This window comes from Antennarius striatus, chromosome 4, assembly GCF_040054535.1.
Source record: "Antennarius striatus isolate MH-2024 chromosome 4, ASM4005453v1, whole genome shotgun sequence".
Taxonomy (NCBI): Eukaryota; Metazoa; Chordata; class Actinopteri; order Lophiiformes; family Antennariidae; genus Antennarius; species Antennarius striatus.
Genome location: NC_090779.1, coordinates 10,088,005 through 10,101,510, shown reverse-complemented (window position 1 = coordinate 10,101,510; position 13,506 = coordinate 10,088,005). Strand labels below are relative to the sequence as shown.

The 13,506-nt window shown below is 39.6% G+C and overlaps 3 protein-coding genes across 6 annotated transcripts; 1 reads left to right on the top strand and 2 right to left on the bottom strand.

The window, feature by feature from the left end:
- Positions 1-1,098: 1,098 nt before the first annotated feature.
- ch25hl1.1 (cholesterol 25-hydroxylase like 1, tandem duplicate 1) lies at positions 1,099-2,058 on the bottom strand. The gene has a single exon (XM_068312099.1). It carries the CDS (start codon positions 1,915-1,917, stop codon positions 1,099-1,101), a length of 819 nt encoding a protein of 272 aa, XP_068168200.1. The 5' UTR covers positions 1,918-2,058.
- A 114-nt stretch (positions 2,059-2,172) lies between these two features.
- si:dkey-24l11.2 (uncharacterized protein LOC100034462 homolog) lies at positions 2,173-8,016 on the bottom strand. Of its 4 annotated transcripts, none has more exons than XM_068313904.1 (12): positions 7,924-8,016; positions 6,317-6,931; positions 5,740-5,799; positions 5,569-5,621; positions 5,346-5,490; positions 4,798-5,192; positions 4,466-4,694; positions 4,228-4,342; positions 3,521-3,638; positions 3,321-3,432; positions 2,855-3,010; positions 2,173-2,730 (listed from the first exon to the last, which is right to left on the bottom strand). In XM_068313904.1, exons 2-12 carry the CDS (start codon positions 6,920-6,922, stop codon positions 2,701-2,703), a joined length of 2,019 nt encoding a protein of 672 aa, XP_068170005.1. In that variant the 5' UTR covers positions 6,923-6,931; positions 7,924-8,016; the 3' UTR covers positions 2,173-2,700. The 4 variants fall into 4 exon arrangements, 2 of the variants coding, with proteins under 2 accessions (XP_068170005.1, XP_068170006.1); XM_068313905.1 differs by having other exon boundaries at positions 2,855-2,967; XR_011035253.1 differs by lacking the exons at positions 2,173-2,730; positions 2,855-3,010 and having other exon boundaries at positions 3,416-3,432; positions 4,178-4,342.
- A 1,430-nt stretch (positions 8,017-9,446) lies between these two features.
- On the top strand, positions 9,447-13,184 carry tspan3a (tetraspanin 3a). Its single transcript, XM_068313940.1, has 7 exons — positions 9,447-9,653; positions 11,041-11,232; positions 11,484-11,558; positions 11,743-11,844; positions 11,943-12,095; positions 12,201-12,284; positions 12,388-13,184. Exons 1-7 carry the CDS (start codon positions 9,591-9,593, stop codon positions 12,478-12,480), a joined length of 762 nt encoding a protein of 253 aa, XP_068170041.1. The 5' UTR covers positions 9,447-9,590; the 3' UTR covers positions 12,481-13,184.
- Positions 13,185-13,506: the final 322 nt, after the last annotated feature.

Genomic DNA, 13,506 nt, shown 5'->3' with positions numbered 1-13,506 from the left:
CCATATAGTGCTGATGAGACATTTTATTTTGCATGTGATGATGTTCAATACATCTTATAATCAGAATGTAATATCCATTGATTGATACCCAAAGGGGTGGCACGGTGGCGCAGTGGGTAGCGCTGTTGCCTCACAACACTGCGGTTTGCGGGTTCGAGTCCCGCTCTAGGGGGTGTGCATGCTCTCGCCGTGTCTGCGTGGGTTCTCTCTGGGTTCTCCGGCTTCCTCCCACCTCCAAAAGCATGTCCCGTATGAGTGTGTGTGTGTGGTTGTCTGTCTTTGTGTGTGGATCTGCGGTGCACTGGCGTTGTTCCTGGAGTGTCCCCCGCCTCATGCCCTATGCCAGCTGAGATAGGCTCCAGCTCCCCGTGACCCACTACGGCGGATATAGCGGCAGAAAATGAATGAATGAATAATACCAAAATCGTATGTATCAATCAGAGACATTACAGTAACAGAGCTAATTTACTATTTACAATGTGTCACATTTGTTGTGTATCATTCATGAACACCTTATCCAGTCAAAGCTGGGGGTTTTCCCAACTCTGTACCCTTAAATTACCCATGCACTGAACCTGACCCCTGGGTGACACAGCTGATCAACAGAGCTTGGTTTTCTATGTTGTAAGCTCCTTATGCCGGCATGGAATTCCAAGGTAAAATATTGCTGAGTAAGGCTCTTTCAAAGATTTCTATTATATAAGCAGATTTTGAGAACAAGAGAATAACAGGAAGTTGTTTCCGGGAATTTTGTACTTTCTTTGAATGTAAGTAACTGCTATTGATTACTCGTCTGGAATGTCTGGAGTGAAGTGGACTTATTTATAGAGAACAATTAATAAACTAATCTTCCATTTCCATCCTTGTGATACCAATTAAAACAAAAGCTGGAGAATCCTGCAGGTTTCATAAAAAGATAACGCACGAAATAAATCTTAATACCATTTAGAGCTTATGAAGATAACCTGGTAGATCAGGAAAGAGATAACACCAAACAAAATAACAGAAGATAGTACTTTAAGATAGAAAAGCAATGTCTCACGTAAGAGAAATAATTGTGAAAACGACATGAAGCATTTCCGAAATAACATTTACTTATTACAGTCTTGGTAGTTTTTTCTTCAGAGGAACAGCTGTGCCAAAGATTCTGTCCCAGTGACTAAAGAAGGGAGCATAGTTGCTGCTCGGCCTCTGGTGGTGCATGTCGTGAGCCGGTGCACCACCCAGCAGCCCAAAAGGCACCAGATGGTTGAGGGTCCACGGCAAGTCATAGCCAATATGATCCTCCACAGACATCCAGATGCTGAAAACTGTGATATTCCAAATAGTCAGTGGGTGACACTTGAAGAGAATTGGGTCCAGGTTGCTCCAGAATCCAACAGTCATCAGTTCTGGGATGCTGAGTTGTTCAGTTGACCATGAGAAAGGTGCCATGTATTCATGGTGGATTGCATGGACCCACCGGTAAAGCTGAGGATGTTTGTGATGTATGAAATGCCAAATGTAGTACTGAGTGTCAAATAGGAGAAGCACAGCCAGTCCATCAATGAATACCTCATATAGAGTAGGAGCATCCTTTGGTAGTAATGGTGCAGGTAGGAAGAACGTGCTAATTATTACACTTGGCAAAACAAAAAATATGTGGTTGTACAGCGCAGCCATGAAGCTCTTTGCCATCATTCCAGATGTTGGTTGTCTGCCTGGTTGGATTTTGTACTGATGGAATAAAGGCACTCTTTCTCCCAGGAGATCAAGAACAGAAAAAGGTATACTGAACAAGACGTAGCTGGAGAAGGCAAGAAGGACGGGGAAAAATGGAGACGAGATGAGAGGCAGGTGGTGAAAAAGCAAATGGTCCCAGTATGGCTGTAGCAGACGGTCCGAGACCCTGGAGGGAAGGTCACTGATGTTCATCATGTCGCTGTGGAACCGCAGAGAGCTGCTGCTGCTGCTGCTGCGGATCAGCACTAAGTTCTGCCTTTATATAGTGGAGTTGAACTGGAGGGGCTTTCTCTAACCAGAACGGACCAGCAGTATTTTTTTTCTCCCGTTGTTCAATGTTGACTTGAGTTCACCAGCTTAACAGAAGCCTTCATGAACATGCGTTAGACAAAAGTAGATAGTCTACAGACCCTACTAGGACAAGGTCAGACAATGACTGGACAAAAATAGTTTTGTCAGTTTTCAAACCTGAATTGCAGAATTTATTTCTATTTCACTCAGTGAAATCACTATATAATCATTGACCATTATAGTGTTGATGAATTTTTTTTATTTTGCATGTGATGATGTATAATACAACTTAGAATGTTTGTAAAATCCATTTCAATATAATTTGCAATCTGAACATTTAGACACATGATTTGATATGTCTGTGGATCAGGTTAGCATACAATATGTAATCTGTTCAGAAAACCTACAAGCATTTTTTTCCTCACCACTTGTGTCCATTGCATCAAAGTTGGAACCACTGAATTAAAAAGAATAAAAACCCCATCATTTCAAACTACATTTACGAGCATTAAACCCCATTTACCTACTAACTTAATATCATTATGTGGTTCATTAAACAAATTGACAATTTGATTTATATAATATCATTAAATTAGGATTTTCTTTTTCCAAACATGAGGGTTTATGATGCTCTTCTTCATCATCCGCTACTTCTTCTGACTGGCCGCTTTCCTTGAAACTGTTTTGTTAGTGTTGACATACTTCTGTCGATCGTTTCTGAAGAGAAGCAGAAAAATAAAGCTTAAGCTTTTTGTCGCTGATGTAATTATCAATATTTGTAATTAATAAACTGTTTCCACTGCTGCCAATAATGTTCACAATAAACCTGAAGGAAATGTACCTGTTCATTTTGACTTTGTTTCTGCACCCCAGTCCCCCTTCCCAGTGGCTGGTGTGAGTGCCTCTCGTCAACATACTTCCACAACTGATGCAAGGCTTTCCATTGCCGTATGGCTGCAACAACAACCAACGTAGGGGAAAGCACTTGAAAATGTTTCTGTCACAAGTATAAAAATAAGCTTTTTGAAGAAGAACAATCTTTTATTTTATTCCAAATTGGCAAATTTATGTTTACACTCACACATAAATATTTTTTTCATACAGGCCAGAATACACACAAAAGACCTATACTTGATTTTTACTTCCATCTGGGACACAATTCTCTACTTTTTTACATAGAAGAATATACTCAGTCGATGAACGTGATCTTAAAATGCAAAATTAATTCCAATATAGTAACAGAAGTTAATTGATACTGATTTCAGAATAAGCTCCCTATCTAAATGTTAATACCAGGGTAAACTCACCTGTTCTTTGGCACAGTAGCCACAGATCATCCTGGTGGCCAGTTCCATGGGATGGTCCTGGTCCACATCATGGCACACGTCACAGGGGTAAGCCCGGCCACAGCAGGGAAATCTGAGGGCAAAAAGTGGTAGAAAGCCCTCCTGTTTTTCTCAGAGCTTTCATGATATTAAATGAACTGTGAAATGAGACAAACTCCCACCTTAACCAGCGATGGCTCTGTTTATAATGTTTGCATGCACCCTTTTCTGGCAGTGGCTTCCCTTTTTGCACAGCCGGATCTCTCACTGTCTTATAATGAACACCACAACCACTGGGATCTGCACAAAGAACAAAATCCCACTATACTATGGATACAAACATTCTATACATGCATAAATGCTAACATTTGGAGATTTTAATGCACTTGGAGGTTCTTGTGGTGAAGTAACATTTGTCAGAGCGCCAACTGGGGCAGTTTGTTGTTTCAAGATCAACAAGAACCAATGCAGTCACAGACTGCAACATCCTACGACACCCCTGGATTCAAAATGTTATCCTGATCTACTTGCATAGGTCAAAGATCAAAGCTAGTGCTCTGACCTACTTTCATAGATAAAGTCCCTAGCTCTGATCTATGGTCTTACTTACACTGGCCTTCTCCCTTGTCTTTCTATCTTATCCAGTTCCTGAGTGTACAAAAGTTGAAATTTGACCTTGACCTAGCTTTCTCAAGGACAAGGTCATCATTTCGTTGTCATCCCCTTTGCCGCCCGAGTAATGTGCTTTTTGTTTCATCTTTCTATCTGAAACGGTTGTGAAGATATTTGGTGGACTAACGGACGGACGAACTGAGAAACACACAAACGCTGACAATTACATCACCGCTTTGTAGCAGGATGTAAAATCATCCTGTGGCTGAGCTTTGACCTGGTTTGTTGGTACGTGGCTGAATATACTGGAATCTTGTGCTCTCGGCCATGAAACTTAGTTTGCTGTGGCAGTGTTCACAATTAAACTCCTTCATTTGACCAAAAGAAATGTTCTGAGGAAAACACAAAAATGACAGTTTCAATGCAGACCAGAGCTCGTCAGGGCATACGGTATTTGTACGTTTCCCACTACATAAAAACAGTTGTGTGGCATTAAACTGGACATGCATCATCACCTGTACAGGACCATCCTGTGAGCAACTAAGGCAGCCCACAGTCAGTTCACACTCCTGAAGAACGAGGTCAGCAGGCACAGCATTGTGAAGGTCCAGGTATCCCAGGACATCACTGTAATGATGCAGCATGCAGGGCCTGAATGCAGCATTGATGCTGGCACTGCACTTTTCACACTGAGCTGTGCAGGGTGTCTTTCCAGTCAGCCTCAGGTCTGCGGTAATTTTACACCTGCAGGCAATAGACAAACAATAAAAGACTTCGCTGTGGGTCATTCTGATTAAATAAACCCCTATTTGTGACATTAATATAACATTTAGCTGTTCTTCCTTACCTGTTACACTGAAGACAAACGGTGATCTCCTGAGCAACCACAGTAGCCGTGTTCTCTCCAAGCCTCAGTCCCAGCAGCTTCACCTCCGTGCCTCTGCGTGGATCACTGATCTTAATGTTCTCCACAAGATGAGTGGCTTCCTCCTCTTGCTCCTCCTGTTGCTGTCCATCACAACCCAGACCGTCATGTTGCACTAACATTCCTCCGTCCACCATTGTCACACCTTTACTCTTTTCTATTTTCCCTTCATCACTAACATCATCACCATCACCTGCATCTACAGCTGTGGTGTCAGGGGCAGTATCATTCACACGTTTTTCAGATACAGTTGCTTGGAGCTCCTGGTATGAAATGAACTGCAATCCAGCTTTTTCCAAATCAACATCTTTTTTCAACTTAAAAAAAAAGAAAAAAAAAGAAAAAAAATTAAAAGAAGATTTTAACACCACCATTAAGTCAATCACATAGATCAATTATCAACGGGTCATTATACAGGGGAAACTCATGATCAAATTCACAATCTCCAGCTCAAACAGGCTCAGCCTTACCTGTCTGGCTCCTTCCGTGAATAGTCTCTCCATATTGCGATCTAACCAGCGAAGAAACGGTCGGAAGAGCAGCTCTGCCTTTCCAAGAAGCTGGTTGGTCGCATGCTTGGCTTGGAGCCACTCCAATGACGCTTGCTGTACATATCTGTTTAAACAAAAATTTATAGAAGTGTCAGCACAAACGATTCATTGTGGTTATTATATGATAATCTACACCTTTTACCTTGCCATTACTGGTGGCAGATCCTGATCCAAAGGTATATCCAACGTGAAAATCTATCAAGAATATATATCACAATATTGAGAAATTACTCTCTTCATCTTTTTAACAATCTATTTCATTTATTGAAATTTAAATACTGTATTGTATATACAGTAAAGCAGTAGCCTTTACCTCCTTGGGATAGTTGTCTGGGAAGGTCACCATGATGTCAATTTCTTTCAGGTCAAAAGGCTTTAAGTTAAAATGCTGAGTTAGTATATTACAGTATATACACTGTGGGGAAATTTTCCTCTGCGTGATGTACTATCACATCAAGGATGGATACTACGACAAAGGTCGATTCATTGTTGATTTAAAATTTTGCCCATACTGGGTTTAGATGCTTAAAAACACTGACGGAACAGTTGGACAGCAAATATATCTGTCAAGTTTTAATCACTGCTCTACCCCATTTCTGATTATTATAGCAAATCAGACTAATTTGATCTCACTCATGCAGCTTAATTAATCATATCCATTCCCTTTCGATTTTACAAATTAACTACCAGGATAAAACCACAATGGGTGCTGTTATAACAAATTAGGATTGGCCTATTAGTATCAATGCAGAGGCTTCAGAGCTTTTCTCACTATTCTACTACAGTCTCACACTTTCATAATCAGTGAAAAAATACTTCAGAAACAAAACTTTGCTGGGATTTTAATTGTATGTTCTTAGAGGAGGAATTGAGAAATGAGAAACTTTTACCCAGTCTGGATCAGTGGCTGCGATATTCACCCTGTAGTAGGTAATGCTGCAGCCACTTTGCTCCTGAATAATGAGCTTGTCTTTGGGAAAACGCTTCTTCAACTGATTAATCTCTGTGTCTCGTAGCTGCTTGGCAATGTCTTCTGTCAAGTCACACAACTTGACCTCCTGCAGAGCACTGGGAGGGAGTACTGGAGGCCCCCCTTTCAAGGATCTTGTGTGATTGCTGGTAACAGGCTGGTCATCCAGTGGGGGCAGCTGAGACGGATGCCAGAAGCGACATCTATCTTCCATAATGCAGTGGCCTGACATAAAGTAGCGACAGAGGCGGCGATCCCGGGATGGGGCAATCCTGGAGCTAGCGAGAGGTGGTCCCTGCCCAGCATATCCTTTAGTAGCCTCTGGCTTTTGAGATGGGTCATCTGACGGTTTGAGTGTCTGGTCGTTTTTCTTCTCGTGACCTTTAACCTCATCTCTTGCGTGTAGGAATTTGCATTTCTTCCCAAAGTTGCAGTGTCTTCCTTGAGAGTAAAAGCGACACAACTGTTGTGTGTGAAACCCAGACTCTGATTCATTCATCTGCTCTCCATCACCATCCTCCATCATTGTTTACACCTAAATAAATACAGCAACACATATCATCAACATACATCTGTATCTTTTATATCTATGTAAAATATATAGGGTCAAAAGTATGTAGACACACATAAGTTACATATATTACAACTATTAGTGCTGATATAATCGCTACATTTAGAGCGGTAGTTTATGCTATGTTCTTTATTAATATTTCCCAACCAAATAAAGGTGAAGTATAAAACAGTCAAGACGGTCAGTCAAACCTCCCAGAGCACCGAGGACATGCGGAGGCTGTTTGATTGGGTCTGTCCAAAATCACTATATTGTTATACCACAACTCAGACAGGAATAATCACAAAGTTGATTCGATATGGGTCCCAACTCATAATTTTTAAAGCCAAAAACCTACCCGTCTTTGCTGTTTACCTTTGTAATGTCTCACATGAATTCCACGTATAGTAACATCTAAACATCTTTAAATGATCTACTATAAAACTTTAAAATTTTAAAAATTTGAACAGTACATGTGCAATATAAAAACGTTACCCTACTTAACCTTGTTTAAAGTTCATGCACATAAAAGATTATGCAAAACACTACTTGAGGACATACTGTATACTTAGATACTTTCCATCAGAGAAGATATGAACCAAAGCTCGTCAATAAAAAAAAACCAAGTAATTTTAGATACCAGCATTTAAACATCAACTTTGATGATTAAGTGTTTATTGAGTGATATTTGAGCTATGAGGCCATAGTAACACATTTTAAATTTTAAACAATTAAGAAGCTTGTATTAAAGTTGGACAACTGTAGACTTTGTCTAGCAAAGGTTCGTGTAATAGTCAACATCATATTAAATTTAGGGCTCTCACAGCAGCGGGACATGGCTTTGTTTTTCCACACCTTGGTCCTTCAGTCCAGACTAACAACACAACGCCAGATGAACTATGTGACAAGTATCCTGTCCGTAGTAACCTCTTCAATAACATCACTGTTACAAGAATTCATGAATTCAAATACTGTACCTGCAGACACTTTAGTCGGAGTGTCAGAAGGCTCTCCTAGGCAGAAAGCAACATGGAAGAAGCAACATGTCGTGACGGAAGTCGTATTCATGCCCTGTGATTGGCGCAGGAGTTTGACGTCAGTACATGACGTCACTACGGGCGACTCCGTGCTGAAGCTGTGCGCTTCATGTCCTGTTGGAATAACTGGTTTAGGTATTATTGAGTTTCTTGACACAATGAAACGAGAACGAGACTCATGTGTGAAGGTCATGGGAACATTTAAGTCCCTTCTTGTTTTAGGTAGCTGGGCTAGGAAACAGTCCCACTTTAAACTCCAATAAATACATACTCCGGAGGTTGTCATAGTAATAGAGTTTTATCACCACGTGGAGTTTGCTGTCATTTTATGACAATTTTATGAGCACTTTATCATCCAGGCTGTCTTAAATTATAAATTTTATAGTTCATTTTGACAAATTAAAGCAATCACATCATGGTGTGCCTTTCAAGTACTGTTGTACTGAAATCTCATGTCTCTGAAGAACCATATTTCCTTTTCATTTCAATTGTATTTTGCTTGTTTGTTTGTCCTGTGCAGTGATGAGGATAATTATGATAATTATCATTATCATAACAATAATGATTATAATAAGTAGTACTAGTAGTAATGTGTGTTTAAGTTCACAAAATTTACTACATTATATTGAAACACATTTTTTCAGATACTTTCTTTTCATCCACAGAATCCACTCTGTAGCATTGCTGATGTGGCGCAAACCACACAGAAAGCCCCAGGGAACAGAATGAAACCCAGAACTTCTTTGCTGTGACAGTTGACAACCCAGTACGCACATTAAAGTTAGATACAATTTGTGTTTACATCCCGCTCAGAAGTGGTGATGTATTGTCATTGTCAGTGTTCGTCCGTCCGTTTGTCCGTTCGTTAGTGCCCCAAATATCTTCACTGTTTCAGATAGAAAGATGAAACAAAAAGCACATTACTTGGGCGGGAAAGGGGATGAAAATGAAATGATGATCTTGACCTTGAGAAAACTATGTCAAGGTCAAATTTCTACTTTTGCACACTCAGGAACTGGATAAGATAGATGAGAGAGAAGGCCAGTATGAGTAAGACCATAGATCAAAGTTAGTGCTTTCAATTTTCAATGTCAATCACCTTTGATGTTGGCTTCTGGTACCACTGCACGAGGCAGAATGGGTGCTTACGTCACTTTCGTAAACACATGGCATGTTGTACACATGGACATCCACTTTCAAATACAAATATGATTTCTGTTTTACCAAAAAATAGTGTTGATTCAATTTACACTACCGCCACCAGATGTCAACAAAGAACTCCAACTCGATTGAATTTTAATATTTTTTTTGTTGGTGTTGTTTTTTCTTTCTTTCTTTCTTTCTTTCTTTGTTCGATAATTGACTGAAATTCTGAATAAAAATAATGCTTTTGACACATTCTGTTACGGCACCTACGTGGGCACCTAAACGTCAGGTTTGGTTTGTTGTTGTAATGCTCTGTTGGTGTTGGGGGCGCTGAGCCGCAGTTCAGACCAGATCAAGTTCACTCAGGATATGCAGTGATATCGGTCGACCGAGCTGGGGCATGTGCAAGTGAAAACCTGCAATACTTACAACACGCACACAGTTAGAATTCCGCCGTGAACATGGGGCACTGTGGCATCACGTCGTCTAAGACGGTCCTGGTCTTTCTGAACCTGATATTTTGGGTGAGTCTGCAGGCTGGTTACAGTTTTAAACGTGCGTCACATACGGAGCTCATCAGCTAGCTAGCAGGAACCTACCTTTGTTTAACCAGGGAGGGATTCTTTTCAGAAGACAGGACAAAACATTACTTAGGAGATATTATTTTCTGGTGCATTAGTGTTACGCAAACGGGAAACAAGGAAACAAATTTCAGCACGTTAGCCTCAAAAAGTCCTGGTGTCCTGGTATGATGAACAGCTGCTGTGTTGTTGCTAACATTGCTGAAATCTAGTTCTTTGGATTGCGTAGATGAACAATAACATATCAAGTAACAGACTAGATGTATAAAGCCTAACACAGTTTAAAATAAACCCGAAAACTACGGTGTTTAATTGCTTATGTTTTGTTTTTTGTTTTTTAAATAAAAAGAATGCCGGTACAGACGATCATGGGGGACTCATGCGTTGTTCTCTAGTAATCCTTGTGTTGTGATGTTTGAGGTGGAGGCTTTGAGTACATGTGAACCTCTGCTATGATTAGTATGTTAAAAGTAAATGTGCAGTCTAACTGGTCGGTCTAGACCTGTGCTGTGGGAGATCACATTCCTCCGTCAAGGCAATAAAACATTTCCTGGATCCGTGTCTTGATCCAGAATTAGCTCAAAGGCTGCATTCACACTGGTTGAAGATGACAAAATTGTTATTATTTTTCTTACATGTAATCTTTTTTTTCTTTTTTACTTTTCACTGCATATTTTAGTGGGACATGTCTCTTACCTGCATATACTAACTAATATATGATATGAACCTGCATTGATAAGAAGCATTTACTGTATATAAACAACAGAAAATATTAAAAAAGAAACCTAAACCTTTGAAATTTGGATCCAAGGTGTCATAACGTTGCTGTGGAACCTGGCAAAACACAGTTGTGAAAACAGCAAAAACACGGCCTCACTTTGCACAAGGCGTTTATGATTTCAGCCTGATAGCCATATACTGACAGAGCAACAATGGCAGACTATCAGATTTTGTTTGTGTTGCAGTGTCTCCTGAGTTTATTAGCTTTCCTTCAGCAAAATATTGCTTTGTTGTACTTTGTGATGCTATGATGTTACGCTACTGGTCTGGGAAGCATATTATACCATTTCAATTGTGTTTTGCTCAACAGATCACTGCTTTGACACATTACACTTCTAAAATATGTCCAGCAATGCCCCCTATTCTTTGTACTGTCATCTTATACATCTGTTGTGCAGCTGGATGCCAATACTGTACTTACTTAAGTGACAAGATTTATGTTTGAGACATTATTGCAATATATTGATTAATAAAGTATCTATCTATCTATCTATCTATTGAACCAATATTTATTAAATCACAATGTGTTCTCATTTGATTGCACCCATAGGCTGCTGCTGGTATCCTCTGCTATGTTGGAGCCTATGTCTTCATTACATACGATGACTACGATCACTTCTTTGAGGACGTGTACACTTTCATTCCAGCCGTGACTATCATTGCAGTTGGCGCTATCCTTTTCATTATCGGGCTCATCGGATGCTGTGCTACAGTGAGAGAGAGCTACTGTGGACTTACAACGGTCAGTAACTCAGTTTACAGCTGGGTGGATGAAGTTACTAATAAATAGTGTAGTATGTGATTAATTAAAGATTCATTGTGGAACATTTTAAAGACAAAAAAAAAGAATAGAAAAAAACTTTTTGTTGAAATTGTTTCTCTAAACTGGTGATATTTTTTACAAATTGAATATGCCAACTTCCTACTGATATGAATTCTACTTTTACAGTGTCCTCAGGCTACAATGTTTAAATCTTGAAATTCAATCCACAGTTTGTCATCATTCTCCTGCTGGTATTCATGACAGAAGTGGTAGTGGTGGTTCTTGGATACATTTACAGAGCAAGGGTGAGGAACTAAAATACACATCAGTACATTTCATTGAAATAATGAACAGATCATAGCGAACCAGGAAATCAATAATCAACTTACAAGTTGTTTTTCTTTTTCGATCATGGTGTGGTGTATCATTCAAGGAGATGTAAGGACATGTGTTAACTCTAATGCTTTTTTTTTCTTTCACTATTTCCAGGTTGAAGATGAAGTGAATAGTTCCATTAAGAAAGTCTACAATGAGTATAATGGCACCAACAGCAACGCCCAGAGTCGTGCCATCGATTATGTTCAGAGACAGGTGATTCTCTATAATCCTGAATTAATGACATTGATGGCACCAGCTTCTAGACTACACTGAGTTAGAAGTTGACTTTTTTGTTGCTTTCATTTTTGAAGCTTCGGTGTTGTGGGATCCACAACTACACAGACTGGCAGTATACGAGCTGGTTTCAAGAATCTAAAAACAACAATGTGCCCATCAGCTGTTGCAGAACCGATGTTGTAAGCTGCACTGGGTCCCTCACTCATCCTGAACGGCTCTATTCAGAAGTAAGGCCAGCCTTACATTTTTCAAAATGTTACACCAACAACTCATCTTTAAACAAGAGAGGCTTATTTTGGTTTCAGGTGTTTGAATAGATTTTCTGTGTGCAGGGTTGTGAAGTTCTGGTTGTGGCCATGTTGAAGGACATCATGATGTATGTCATCTGGACTGCACTGGCCTTTGCTGTCATACAGGTGTGTAACTTTTATCAGAATCATCAAACTGATTTGAATTATTTAATCAGTTGGTTAGTTTTTTTCTTGACATCAACCCCATACTGCTGTGTCTTTCCTTTAGATGCTGGGGATGTTGTGCGCTTGTGTCGTGTTATGTCATAGTGGCACAGATCCTCCCTATGAGCCTCTTGTTACAGGGGGAGTCTACGCATAAAGGACAACGTTTCTCACCGTCATGCACACTTTCAGAACTACATGTCATTGTTGGGAGAATGAAAATAATCTAATAGCTCTCTAACTTTAGGACACTAACCACACTGAAGTTATATATTTTAACTGTTTTTACAAAAATACTTTTGGCAAAATTCTTTCATGGTTAAAAGTGAAATGTGGGCAGGGTAATTTCCTCATGTCTTAATTTGCACTATGTATATTGCTTTAAATATTTAATATTTAAATGTCATGTACATGAAAGACTGTATATATTTGCCTTGTACATTTACTTCTACAACAACTGCAACTACTACTACTGCTATTACTACTAATACTACTAGTACTACTTTTACTGCTGCTACTACTACTTTTCTGCTTCTGCTACCACTATTACAACTCATTTATTGGTTGAAGTTTACCTTTCACTGGGGGCATTCTGTCATCAAATGATGGACACGGCTGACTGTACTGTAACTTGACTGGTGTTCGCTTTCTTTTAACAACCAATCCTTATCATCACCCTCAGTATTTGGGTTTTTTTTTTTTTTCAAGGAGGCATACATTCTTAATGGAATGGATGTTCTGTAGCTTTTTTTTGTTTGTTTGTCTCAGCTGTCAACTAATGGTAGTTTTAGAATTTGATTTGCAGATATGTAGCAATAAAAGAACACAAGAATGTAAATAAAATGTGGGATAAGATTGAAATCAAGTTTCGGATTTATTATATAGCATAATATCTTACTGCAGTGTTTACATAGCTGTACCAGATGAGATCTTTTTTTTGTGACTAGACAATGCAGCTCACAGCCACTGGATATTGACCAGTGAGGAACTAATCAGCTCAGTCACAGAAAATAGAGGTTGAAGTTCAGGGGTTTCCCATGAGGGAGGGGTGTAAAGGGCCAACATATGGAATCAGATGCACCGGTCTGTGTCTGATCTTGTAAGATTTACACCTTCAAACTAGACTACTACCATCTTCAAATGCAACACATGTGTGATTAGATGATAATTCTTCCTGGAATCA